Genomic DNA, 13668 nt, shown 5'->3' on the forward strand with positions numbered 1-13668 from the left:
CAGTGATGTTAAGGACATCATACAGCTGTTTCGTCCTTCTAGAAATCGTCAGTGATGTTAAGGGCATCATACAGATGTTTCGTCCTTCTAGAACTCGTCAGTGATGTTAAGGGACATCATACAGCTGTTTCGTCCTTCTAGAACTCGTCAGTGATGTTAAGGGACATCATACAGCTGTTTCGTCCTTCTAGAACTCCACAGTGATTCTAAGTGTCTAAAGCGTTGATCAATGGAGGCAAACAAACACTCGAATTAGGTCGAAACAATCTAAGTGAGGAGGTGCAATAGACCCACAATTCAATAAATTTTCTAGTTTTCAATGGTGAATTTCAAAATCAAGTACATTGTATATGTGTATGAAGCAAAACGTAACAAGTAGGTTATGATAAACATCGGTTACTGAACAGTACACTAGCAGTGTTAACATATTGCAATCTCAAAGGATTGTACAAATTCCACCAGCAGTGTTTACAACATATTGCAATCTCAAAGGATTTTACCAAATATACGATATTAGCACACACAAAAAAAAAAAAAAAAAAAAAAACACACGCTACTCTAAATATCTGCAATGCACGTCCCCTCCGTAAAGTACTTTGCATTTGTTATAGAATTTTTTTTTTAATTGCAGTGAAAAGTAGGAAGTAAATATATGGACTGAAAGGCATTTTTGATAGTCATACTATTATGGACGTTAAAAGAATACGGATAAAACCGATTTGATTGCATTAAAGTTAAAAATAGCTTTCGGTTACTTTATGAAATACATGTTTAATCTTTGTAACGTAACGTTTATCATATCCATGTAACGATCCCGATAGCATTTAATCATGTAAAAATCAGACAATCATGATTATACTACAATACAATCGTGTATTGCTTTATCATATTTAAGATATTTACAAATGAAATATTTTTTCTGTATGGTGTATCAATGCGGAGCCGTTTTTGCATACATTTTCGTACAGAAGATTGCACAAGAAGCTTGTCATAGATAGGAGCTATATCTTCATATTTTGTGGACGATGGTTATTTTGATATAGTGGAATACCCGACTCATATTGATAATTTTACACACTTTTTCAAAAGATACGTTGGAATAGTTTGATCTCTAAATTGACATTGTGAAGCTTTTCCTTAGCGATTTCTCCCAGCTGTATCAGGTGTTCACCTTTATGTTTGGTGTTGGGTGAAGTCCCCGGACCCGTTTGTGGAGATATCTCCTTTACGACCCAACAATTCTTTGATGATCTCGTGAGTGAAAGTACTTTCGGTATTCGGTCTTTTTTTCTATTTCAATGGATCAGTTTGTTTATTTGCTGGGTTTATCACCCCGTGAGCAGCCAGGGTCATTTTGAGGCGGGTCTCCTTGTAGTAGTTGGTGACTACCCCACCGAACCGACCCGTTTCTCAGATACCCGAGAAGCAGGTATCTCACCAGGACCAAACGAGAGGGTTCCTCGCGTTTTAACAATATTCTTTGTAAACCAGGAAGTAAATTGTGTAAATCCTTCGAATAACCGTACTTCTTTAAGTTGTTTGTCAATGGACATATTTTAGACCCTAGCTGTATGAAAAGTATAATAATTTCAACCTGCAAATTATTACTTTTTTCCATTTCTAGATAGTAGCACCACTGCTTTCCTAAACTATAATAATTACATGTCCCAAAGGTTTATCAGTCATGTATGTAAATATACACTTTAGCACAGTGCTTTGTGCATTGCTATCACTAACGTAACGATTACTCAAGTCTACATACTGTAAACATCGCTATTTTCGCGAGGGGTTAATTTCGCGATCGATCCACCCATTTGTAGTTATCCAAATAATATACGTGGGGGGAATTTTCGCAATCAAAATGACTAAATTGGCGTAAATTTCCCCCTCGCGTAAATTTCCATGTTTACAGTACGGAGGCAATGAAAGTCGTCTCCTAAAATGATAAACGCCGCTGTATTCTGATATCAATAAGTAGGTATTAGATTTTGAATATCAATATGACATTATCATGATAAAGGTGACTACCACATATTGTGATTAATGAAAGTGAGTCAGTATTACTCGATCTTTCTGGCCTTGTACTACAGTTATCGCCCGTGTGTGTTTCCCTAATGCGATTGAACGAGTTCAACATTCCATACAATCTATAGTTATTTAATAGACAATATACTAAAATATATAGATAAATATGTATACAATTACAGACGAATTTTAGGTGTCGTGTCACCTTCCCATCCCGGGGCATGTGTCCTGTAGGCATGATCTTCGTGAGTTTTACATTCAATCAATCTGTATCCTATATCAATATATGTGTGCTCAATCTTAATGGAGGTCCCTACATTAGGTAATACTGTCTCCAAAGCAACATGGCCAGGTATGGCAATGCAATTGAGACACAAATGATTTATCTATCAGAAACATTTTGCACTCGAGACAAAAATAAATCATCTTTTAAAATGAATTGTCCATTACTGAGAAAAGGTGTGTAGAGCGTGCTGAGGTGTGATTAAGTCACATGTTATGGTCGTGTATTGGGTGAGGATTTTAATATCTTTCCCCCATCAAATATTTAAACCTTCCCGCAGGTGACATGTTATTTCACTTCTTAAACGAATCGTGTCCTCTCCACCCGATATCAGCTGACGTGGACTTACTTGCATGATGAATTGTTCACGATTGTAGGCAACGTAAATATGCTACCGGTTATGCTGAAATCGACCACAGCTGATAAATGATTTTGCATATCTTACAACAGGTACTTTGTTTGCTCCTCCAGGACCATACCAAAAATCTAAAGAATGAGGAGAGAACCTGAGATAAATGAAGAAAAACAGCCAATTAAGAATTCTTACATGGAATTCAATATATAAAATAATATACATTTACTACAACTTCACGATACGTTTTAACAGTTCCTGATAACTATCACCGCTATTTGATGTTTATATCACCGTACTTTGATATATATATCACTGCTATTTTTTGTTTATAGCATGGCTATTTCATGTATCACTGCTATTTGATGTATATCTCGTCACTGCTATTTGATGTATATCTCGTCACTGCTATTTGATGTATATATCGTCACTGCTATTCGATGTATCACTGCTATTTTTTGTTTATAGCATGGCTATTTCATGTATCACTGCTATTTGATGTATATATCACCGCTATTTGATGTATATATCGTCACTGCTATTCGATGTATCACCGCTATTTGATGTATATATCATCGCTATTTGATGTATATATCACCGCTATTTGATGTATATATCGTCACTGCTATTCGATGTATCACCGCTATTTGATGTATATATCATCGCTATTTGATGTATATATCACCGCTATTTGATGTATACATCACCGCTATTTGATGTATATATCACCGCTATTTTATGTATATATCACTGCTATTTGATGTACATGTATATCTCGTCACTGCTATTTGATGTATTACTGCTATTTGATGTACATATCACTGCTATTTGATGTACATATCACTGTTATTTGATGTATATATCACTCCTACTTGATGTATAGTTCACTACGTTTTGATATAGACGGATAAATTCGAAGTGTTGATAGCCTCTAGCTGAAAAAAAATATCCCCGTAATCATCACAAATGAGTGATACAATTTAAGGAACTGATTTTGAGGTTTGGCGTATTTAAAAAAAACATATTTAAATAGCCGTAGTTGAACTTATTCATTAATAAGTGGCTGTTCGACTTGCTGTGACTGACTGGATTTCTTAATCCTGATGGAACCATATTAAAATGTTATTGTTTGCTTCCAGTGTGTTGGATAGAAATGTTGGAAAACATCAGACCGCATGTCTCGCAAAGTGGCGCGAGAACACAACTGACGAGATTTCCGACACACTTCTGCATGGCGCTACAGTTGATGACAAAGATCTTAATGGCAGGAGTTAAACACCACACGTGCTCAAACGCCACGCAGGCGAACTGGAATCCCCAGAAAAAGGCCAGACAGAGACCACAGAATACAGCCAGGAAGTTGTAACAGCAGTTCTTACTACACGAGAAACACTGTTGTGATGTCTCCCAAACGCAGTCGAAGCTCTGAGTACCATCACTCTCCGCAAACACGTCCTCAAAGTCAGCCTACAAGAGTGACAGTATAATAATGATGGTACATAAACTAACACTGATTATGATTGCCTTGTCAAAGTACACTTGAATTTGCCACCTGTATTTTGCGACAGTGACTGTGAGGTCTTTTAGAGGTGAATTGAAAACAAAATCATATGTTTGTATAGATAAATTCATTAATGTTGCACTAACCAGAAGATATTGCCAACTTTATATCAAATAAGTGACGTTACAGAGTTTAATTCGCTTGAAACATTGTCTACTTCTTACATGAAATGTTTACAAGAATCTTGCATGTGCCTGTTCCATGGACAGAGATATCTCAACCCGAGTGTAAGAGTTTGGCTGGCAAATATGAGGCATACCGAGGGCTTGTTAGCCGAACTCTTACACGAGGGATCAGATAGTTTTGATTTTTTTTTCTCACAAAATGTAATTTAAAAAAGTAACAAAATGTATGGTGTTACGAAACCTGTTCATCGCGCCATCATAAATATCTTTGAAATGTACGTAACAATAGATGACGTTATCAATTTGCGACGTGATTACCCTACATAAAATTACGCCATTGTGAGTAGCACGATAACGCGTGTCAGCTGTCTTCCCTTCTCCGTATGAGATTAATAGAATCTTACATGGGCTGTTCTATAGACAGGAATATCTCAACCCTCGTGTAAGAGTTCTTGCCAAGTGCTGGACAGCCAAACTCTTACACAAGTGTCACGATATCCCTGTGCACTGTATAGGCCAGTGTTTGGTCGGTTTTTTTCTTCCCAAATACTGTACTTAAAAAAGTAACGAATTGTAAGGAGTTGCGATTCTTTTACATCGCGTCATCATGAAATTGTGCGTAAAAATTAAAATGATGACCTTATGCGATATACTGTGAGTGACGTCATAGCACGTGTCAGCTGCTTTTTTTTTTTTTTAATCCCGTGTCAGATCAATTTATCCCATTCTAGCAACCACAGGATTACCCTGAAGTATGTGAGAATGTTTGTTTTAGCTAATTACCGTGATAGGCAAAGACAGGTGACACGCGATATGACGTCATGATGACAGGAAAACGTCGTTGTATTGTTTCCATGACGTCATAAAATTGCTGTGAATGGTCAATCAACCGTTTCACTCATGAGTTGTTTAAATGAGATCGATATTATTTCCGACTGGAACTTATTTATCTGTAAGTATGTGGTGCAAATAGTCAAACTAGCAAGCGTCATGCTTACCAGCTAAACTCTTACGATTAGGTTGAGATATCCACGTCTACGGAAAAGATCCATGAAAGATTTTATTAATCTGAAACCTTAATCCAAATAAAAAAAAAACAAAAAAAAACAACCTGTATTTTGTTTTTTGAAAGATCCAAGCATATTTCCCCCAAAAAGAATTGTTGAACCTTATGTTCGTATTAAGTTTGACGATGTCCCCATGTCTCACTGGTGTACATATATCCTACAACACGATTATGTATCGGCCCTAAAGCCGTCTTTAGATGGTTATATTATTGGTATATCTTGGCATTTACAGCATAAAACAATTCGACAAACTGAACATCTACCTATATAGATAATATAGTATACTGTACATCAAATGTCACTCTTCTGCCAATCTTTAAAAATATAAACACAATATGTCTAACATATCTTTGGAAAGCTGGACAGACTGAAATCAAAATTATCATCTGAACAAAGTTAAAACATAGTTAACAAATTCATTCTACCAATGGAGGGCTTCCTCTAGCTAAACATATTTCACTATCTGTACAATATTCAAGACAATTTTTTCATTGAAATCATAAATTGTACTGTTGTAGTATTTTGACAAACATATATCATGTCATACAGAGGCTGCAAGATTTTAAAATTCTCACCAACGACCTGTGTCCATGAAATCAACAGTACAATCTGTTGTGTTTTAATGTTCTATAAAACTAGCGCTTGTATAATTTCTTTAATGGAACAACCGGCCTTAGTTCCGTACTAAACACTGATGTAAATCATTAACACCTTAAAGTGAGCTAACGAGCTAAAGTCAATAGATTCTTTAAAATCTGACCATTTACATACATACATACGTACATACATACATACGTACATACACACGTACACAAATGCTCATTCAATCACACTGTCCGACGCCTATGCAGACGCAAAACATAAGACACACAGACATACGACAAACAACCAACCATGGCAGACACTGACCGACTCGAACAATATCGAGCAATCATTTATAATTTAAACAAACGCAGATGATAATTCAGCATGTTTTTTTTCGCTACGAGGGCTGATTGATAATGTTGTGAGCCTCATATTGAAGGATTTGAATTTTGCCGGACATATTTTTCAACATAATCCCCTTCAGTATATATACACTTTCGCCAGTGGTGTTTAGGGGCATCAATGCCACTTTTATAGAACTCCTTTTCTTGGCTGTTCAGAAAGTCATCCACTGCATTTATGACGTCATCATCGGACTGAAAGTGGGTGCCTGAAATAGCCGTTTTCAGTTTTGGAAAAAGATGAAAGTCTGATGGAGCGAGATCAGGTGAATAAGGCGGATGCTCAATCAATTTTAAGCCACAATCGTGAATTGCAGCCATGGCAATGACAGCCTTGTGAACAGGATCATTGTCCTGATGGAATAACACACCTTTAGTGAGCTTTCCGCGGCGCTTAAGTTTAATATTTTCCCGTAACTGCCTCAGAAGTGAAGCATAGTATGTGCCATTGATTGTTTGTCCATTTTGCAGATATTCTATCAGCAGAATACCATCTGCACCTAGAAAACCGAGGCCAAAACCTTCCCAGCTGATGGAACAGTCTTTGCCTTCTTTGGCGGGGGAGAGCCAGGTGCTTCCATTGTTTCGATTGTTGTTTGGCCTCTGGGGTCAAATGATGGACCCATGTTTCATCCATAGTGACCAATCTATGAAGAAAGTTGGCAGGATCTTCCTCAAAAAGGTTAAGATTAGCACGCGATACTGTGCGCCTTGTGTGCTTCTGATCAACTGTCAGAAGTCTTGGTACCCATCGGGTCGAAAGCTTTCTCATTGCAAGATCCTCGGTCAGAACGGCATGTACTATTTCCTGTGAAATGCTAACTCTACTAGCTATATATCTTTCTGTGACTTGTCTGTCAGTCATAACACTATCATGAACATTATTGACCATTTCTTGGGTTGCAACATTGAAAGGCCTTCCAGGACGGGGGGTCATCCTCAAAGGATCTGTCGGCTGCACTTAAATTCCGCCACCCATCTTTTCACTGTAGCCTATGAAAGGGCATCTTTCCCTAGTGTTTCTACCATATCATTATGGATATCCTTAGGTAATAAACATTTTTATGCAAATATTGGATCATTGCTCTTTCACCGATTTTTGTCCATTTTGCAAAAACCGCTTGTCTTGTGTACTTAAGAGTGCTACCTCGTCGATATAAACTAACCAAATAAGACCAGTCCTTGGGTTGACGGTCCTATATAGTCAGACAATAGTAGGGCTTAAAAGAACAGCCTTGAGTACCTCCTTCAATACGAGGCTCACAACAAATCAATCGTCCCTCGTACAACTATTACTTCTACTAAGAAGTTTAAAATGGTGCAACAACTCTATCTTCCGCCAACAAATTCATTAGAACTTGCGTATGATGCACCACGGCTGTGTAAACTTGGCTCAACATCTGACATTCAACATTCATGATCTGAATGCTGCTCAGCTCAAGATCCGACATTCAACATTCAGGATTTGACGGCTGCTCAGCTCAACATGTGACATTCATCCCTGAACGTTGTTTGTCGAATGCCATATGTTGAGTCAATTTCACACAGCCGTGATACATCATACGCATGCACATATTTGTTAATACCAATCAAACATCATACATAAATACATCTATCTTACACTCACCTGGAGTAAGCACTTACCTGTAATTAACACTCACCTGTAATCAACACCCACCTGTAATTAACACACATCTGTAATAAATTCCCACGGCACCAGGTTGTCGGTACTAAGTCTTCTTCAGGTAATGATCATACACTTACCCTAAGTAGAAAACCAAACTTAACTTCTAGAAATATTCTTTTCTTGTATCATCAAATTAAACAGCATCAGTCCTGATGTCTCACCTGTATGTGGATGTTGATGCCGTTCGGGTCCCTGTCCTGTTCGGGGGAGCCCATGGTTACTCTATATGTAAACCCTTTATTCCTGCCTGCTTTTCTTATAAGTTTCTGTATTTATAAGGTAAGCGTTAAGAATCCTTGAAAGACGAACTGTCCTTATAAAAGTATCTCTGTGTATGAAGTATGACCGTGAACAGTCCTTGGAAGAGGTGGCCACGTATACCGCCTTGATGGAGAGCTATATACACAAATAATAAAACTTACAACGATTGAAGGGATTGGCTCTCGATAGATCCGATATCTCTAGCTCTGAGTCAATGTTGAATTAGCAGGTTAACATGGAATTGTCAATTTCTATACCTTTTCTTGTTTCATGCACTGTTGAATAAAAATTATTAATATGCGTTTTGAGGAGAAATAATTTTAAGTTGTTATTTGCGCATGATGTGTTATTGGAGCATCCGAGAACACGCCCCTTGAATACTGATAACGTGTCCGATTGGCATAGAGGTGTTTCTGTTTTATGAGGGAAATAAATATTCCTTCACCCAAGATTAGTGCTATGATTATGTGGGATTTTCTTGTGTATTATAAAGGATCAATATAGTACAGGTAAGGAATTGTTTCCTATAGGCCTGTCACTTCCACCCCATGGGTTTCGAATCGCTGTAGCTCTTCACCCACAAAAACTGACTGGCTGATACATTAAAACAAAATCGGCGAATTATCACACCGCCCCCTCCTATGAAACTTATTATGAAGACAAATTAACAATCAAAGTACTTAATTAAGGCATTTATAACTTTTCAACTTCCATCAAATCAATTATACATGTGTATAAGGTTCTGGTTTAGAAAAACAAACTCTGTCATCTGATTGGTTACTTATCGAGTACCAAGGTAAAGTAAGTCAGTGTTACTTACCAAGTATCTCGGTAAAGTCAGTGTTACTTACCAAGTATCTCGGTAAAGTCAGTGTTACTTACCAAGTATCTCGGTAAAGTAAGTGTTACTTACCAAGTATCTCGGTAAAGTAAGTGTTACTTACCAAGTATCTCGGTAAAGTAAGTGTTACTTACCAAGTATCTCGGTAAAGTCAGTGTTACTTACCAAGTATCTCGGTAAAGTGTTACTTAACAAGTATCTCGGTAAAGTGTTACTTACCAAGTATCTCGGTAAAGTCAGTGTTACTTACCAAGTATCTCGGTAAAGTGTTACTTAACAAGTATCTCGGTAAAGTGTTACTTACCAAGTATCTCGGTAAAGTCAGTGTTACTTACCAAGTATCTCGGTAAAGTGTTACTTACCAAGTATCTCGGTAAAGTCAGTGTTACTTACCAAGTATCTCGGTAAAGTAAGTGTTACTTACCAAGTATCTCGGTAAAGTAAGTGTTACTTACCAAGTATCTCGGTAAAGTAAGCGTTACTTACCAAGTATCTCGGTAAAGTCAGTGTTACCTACCAAGTATCTAGGTAAAGTAAGTGTTACTTACCAAGTATCTCGGTAAAGTGTTACTTACCAAGTATCTCGGTAAAGTAAGCGTTACTTACCAAGTATCTCGGTAAAGTCAGTGTTACTTACCAAGTATCTCGGTATAGTCAGTGTTACTTACCAAGTATATCGGTAAAGTCAGTGTTACTTACCAAGTATCTCGGTAAAGTGTTACTTACCAAGTATCTCGGTAAAGTGTTACTTACCAAGTATCTCGGTAAAGTCAGTGTTACTTACCAAGTATCTCGGTAAAGTGTTACTTACCAAGTATCTCGGTAAAGTCAGTGTTACTTACCAAGTATCTCGGTAAAGTCAGTGTTACTTACCAAGTATCTCGGTAAAGTCAGTGTTACTTACCAAGTATCTCGGTAAAGTGTTACTTACCAAGTATCTCGGTAAAGTCAGTGTTACTTACCAAGTATCTCGGTAAAGTAAGTGTTACTTACCAAGTATCTCGGTAAAGTAAGTGTTACTTACCAAGTATCTCGGTAAAGTGTTACTTAACAAGTATCTCGGTAAAGTGTTACTTACCAAGTATCTCGGTAAAGTCAGTGTTACTTACCAAGTATCTCGGTAAAGTAAGTGTTACTTACCAAGAATCTCGGTAAAGTCAGTGTTACTTACCAAGTATCTCGGTTAAGTCAGTGTTACTTACCAAGTATCTCGGGAAAGTAAGCGTTACTTACCAAGTATCTCGGTAAAGTAAGCGTTACTTACCAAGTATCTCGGTAAAGTCAGTGTTACTTACCAAGTATCTCGGTAAAGTCAGTGTTACTTACCAAGTATCTCGGTAAAGTCAGCGTTACTTACCAAGTATCTCGGTAAAGTCAGTGTTACTTACCAAGTATCTCGGTAAAGTCAGTGTTACTTACCAAGTATCTCGGTAAAGTAAGTCAGTGTTACTTACCAAGTATCTCGGTAAAGTCAGCGTTACTTACCAAGTATCTCGGTAAAGTCAGTGTTACTTACCAAATATCTCGGTAAAGTAAGTCAGTGTTACTTACCAAGTATCTCGGTAAAGTAAGTGTTACTTACCAAGTATCTCGGTAAAGTCAGTGTTACTTACCAAGTATCTCGGTAAAGTAAGTGTTACTTACCAAGTATCTCGGTAAAGTCAGTGTTACTTACCAAGTATCTCGGTAAAGTCAGTGTTGGCAATGAAGAATAAAGAAGAATAAAGAAATAATAGTCAGTGGTCGGTAAAGCCATATTTCATTGGATATCACAATTATGGTGCTAGTGTTTAGATGCAGCTTATTTCATATTTGGCTTCACAGTGTTAAAAGAATTGAAAGTGATTGAACCCTGTCGACACGTTCAGAATGTTGGTTGTTTATAAGTTACTCTCCGCCATGGAGAAGTTGGAGTACATCACAATAAGACCTGCCTACTGTATTTTGGTGGTAGGCGGCGACTATGACAGTGGGCCGACTGCCTAATCGGGTATCCCCCTACGTGTTTCTGTTGAGCGGACATTAGAGACCTAATAGATCTGATAGCCCCATGTAGTACTTTGGTTGTTTTGTTTATCCTCTTTTCTGTTTCCCCCTTCCTTTCTGCGCTTTCTTCAGGACAGATTATTTTTACGGTATGTTCTGTTGTCTTCTGTTTTCGTCTCCATGACAACTAAAGCGTAATCACATGACCATGTCTACGGCGAGGACGTTAGCCTCCTAAGTTATCTGCCGCACAACCATATCAAAATGAAATTAGACTTGTAATTTCCAATCGTCTACGATACTCTACGACACACTGTAATACAGTATTGCAGTGTATCTTAGAGTATCGTAGAGGAGCGGAAATTACAAGTCTAACTTTAATTAGATTGCCGCACAACCCGGAATCTCACGGAGTTTCAGTTTCATTTGAAATCAATAAAATTATTATTTTCACTTTATCCCAGGGAACTGTGAAATTCTCAGACTCTTTTGATATACATTGTAGTTTTATGATATTTTTGGATTTAAAAAAATACATGTATAACGTCCCAAGGAGTGGGATTTCTCGGTAATGGAAATACCTTCAATATTTTGCATGATCATCGCCCTATGAAGAGGCACGCCTTTTTGTACCTGACCAAATGACTGTTATACTGTTGCTAACCTAACCATTAACAGGTCAAGCCGTTTGTTTTCGACCATCCACAGAGCGATATACGCCAATAAATATACATACATATTTATAGATAAACATCATTTTATTTGCTTAATTATTTTCATGCTAGCAACGTTTGTCAGCTGGTCGAAAAGGAACGGATTGCATAATGTAACAAATGTGTGCTTCGTCGAAAGGGATTAGTAACATAATATAACAATTGTCAGTTGTGTCGAATAGGGGTTAGTAACATAATACACCAATTGTCAGTTGGGTCGAAAAGGGGTTAGTAACATAATACACCAATTGTCACCTGGGTCGAAAAGGGGTTAGTAACATAATACACCAATTGTCACCTGGGTCGAAAAGGGGTTAGTAACATAATACAACAATTGTCACCTGGGTCGAAAACTAACACAATGTAATTTTTTCATCTGGATCGAAAAGGGGTTCGGGTGGCACAGTGGTAACACTTGCCTTTCACTTAGGCGTCAGGGATTTGATTCTCAGATCGGATGTGAAAAGGCATAGGGTCACCTGCGAGACAGCGTGGGTTTTCCTCGGGTACTTCATCAGTTTCCTTTAACAGTAAGACCCTTTGCGCGATTACATCCGTGCCAACAAAATAGAAAGTTTACAAATAGGAATGAAAAGAGCTTGTCTCAGGATAAATATGACTTAAACGTTAATATTTATACAATGAATACCCATTCCACGAATAACAATAATCTACTGTGTTCAGTCTTAAAAAAAAAATTCTCGGTCCAATAAAAGCCTTACCACATGGTATTTGATCGTGTCGACCTGCTAATGACAGTCCCCCTAGTCCCTGCTGTTTAGACATGTATTAAAGGTATTGATTGGTCCAGCAATAAATCAAAAGGATTTCGGGAGGTAGATAACAGGCGAAACTGGACGGTGCTGTATTAAGTTTTAAAATCAATAAGTTCAGTAAAATCTCTCATTAAGAAATAGATTGTATGCTCTACACGAACGTGACCTCTTTTAACACTAATGATAGGATCAACATATTCGTCCTTCTATACGACACAGAGGACATAGATCAATTATTATCAGTGAGTCTCTACCTATCTTCACAGCTAGGTAGGCTGGGTGATATCAAGCTCGGTCACTACTATACTCGCCATTTACAACCATTTATCACGTATGTTGAGATATTTTTCTATCTGAAAAAAACTTTTGAAATGTCATGACTGCAGGGATTGATAAGGAAATCTTACATCATAATGGTATGTGTGTTTGTCAGCATTGACCAGTTAGCTTGGTCGATATTCTGTTTTAATACGAAATGCTAAATTGGATGGGATAATTGATAACGTCATAGAATACGGCGTCAATGATTACATTGTACCTGTGTTTTAACCCCACATACACAGTCATAGTCTTCTGACTTCGGACCTTTTAATTGTAGAGTAAATCTTGATGAACATCATGATCGTACTCGTTATATACCCCCACAACATCATCCAACGACACAACCTTCTTTCATTTATCACAGATGTTTTAAATCTTAGGATACAGCTTTATATCATAGATTACATTAATATAAAATAAACTACAAACTGGTGGCTATACATAGATGTGATTGGTCATCGGTCCGAAAATACCTATTACTTATAGTCAAATACGTCCAGTGTGAACGCTAGTCAAAATTAGCTATCTTGAACATGACGTTGGATCAATATTTACAATAGGTATGTAGTACACGTGGTATTGATTTTACTGTATATGACCAATAAATAAATACGTAACTATTTAGGGGCGTTTTGGATACAGACAACGAATTACAAAAATCAGAATAAATAGTATGTGGATAGA

The 13668-nt window shown here is 37.4% G+C and overlaps 1 protein-coding gene across 1 annotated transcript; it reads right to left on the bottom strand.

The window, feature by feature from the left end:
* Positions 1-3140: 3140 nt before the first annotated feature.
* LOC117330384 (caveolin-2-like) lies at positions 3141-8623 on the bottom strand. Its single transcript, XM_033888629.1, has 2 exons — positions 8248-8623; positions 3141-4127 (listed from the first exon to the last, which is right to left on the bottom strand). Exons 1-2 carry the CDS (start codon positions 8299-8301, stop codon positions 3783-3785), a joined length of 399 nt encoding a protein of 132 aa, XP_033744520.1. The 5' UTR covers positions 8302-8623; the 3' UTR covers positions 3141-3782.
* Positions 8624-13668: the final 5045 nt, after the last annotated feature.

Source organism: Pecten maximus, chromosome 7 (genome assembly GCF_902652985.1).
Source record: "Pecten maximus chromosome 7, xPecMax1.1, whole genome shotgun sequence".
In the NCBI taxonomy this organism is placed as follows: Eukaryota; Metazoa; Mollusca; class Bivalvia; order Pectinida; family Pectinidae; genus Pecten; species Pecten maximus.

Bases quoted from the DNA above. Each gene is read 5' to 3' on its own strand.
- LOC117330384 (XM_033888629.1), bottom strand. From the start codon at position 8,301: ATGGGCTCCCCCGAACAGGACAGGGACCCGAACGGCATCAACATCCAC. The intron at 4,128-8,247 runs GTGAGACATCAG...TCACTCTTGTAG, and splicing joins GCATCAACATCCACATACAG to GCTGACTTTGAGGACGTGTT.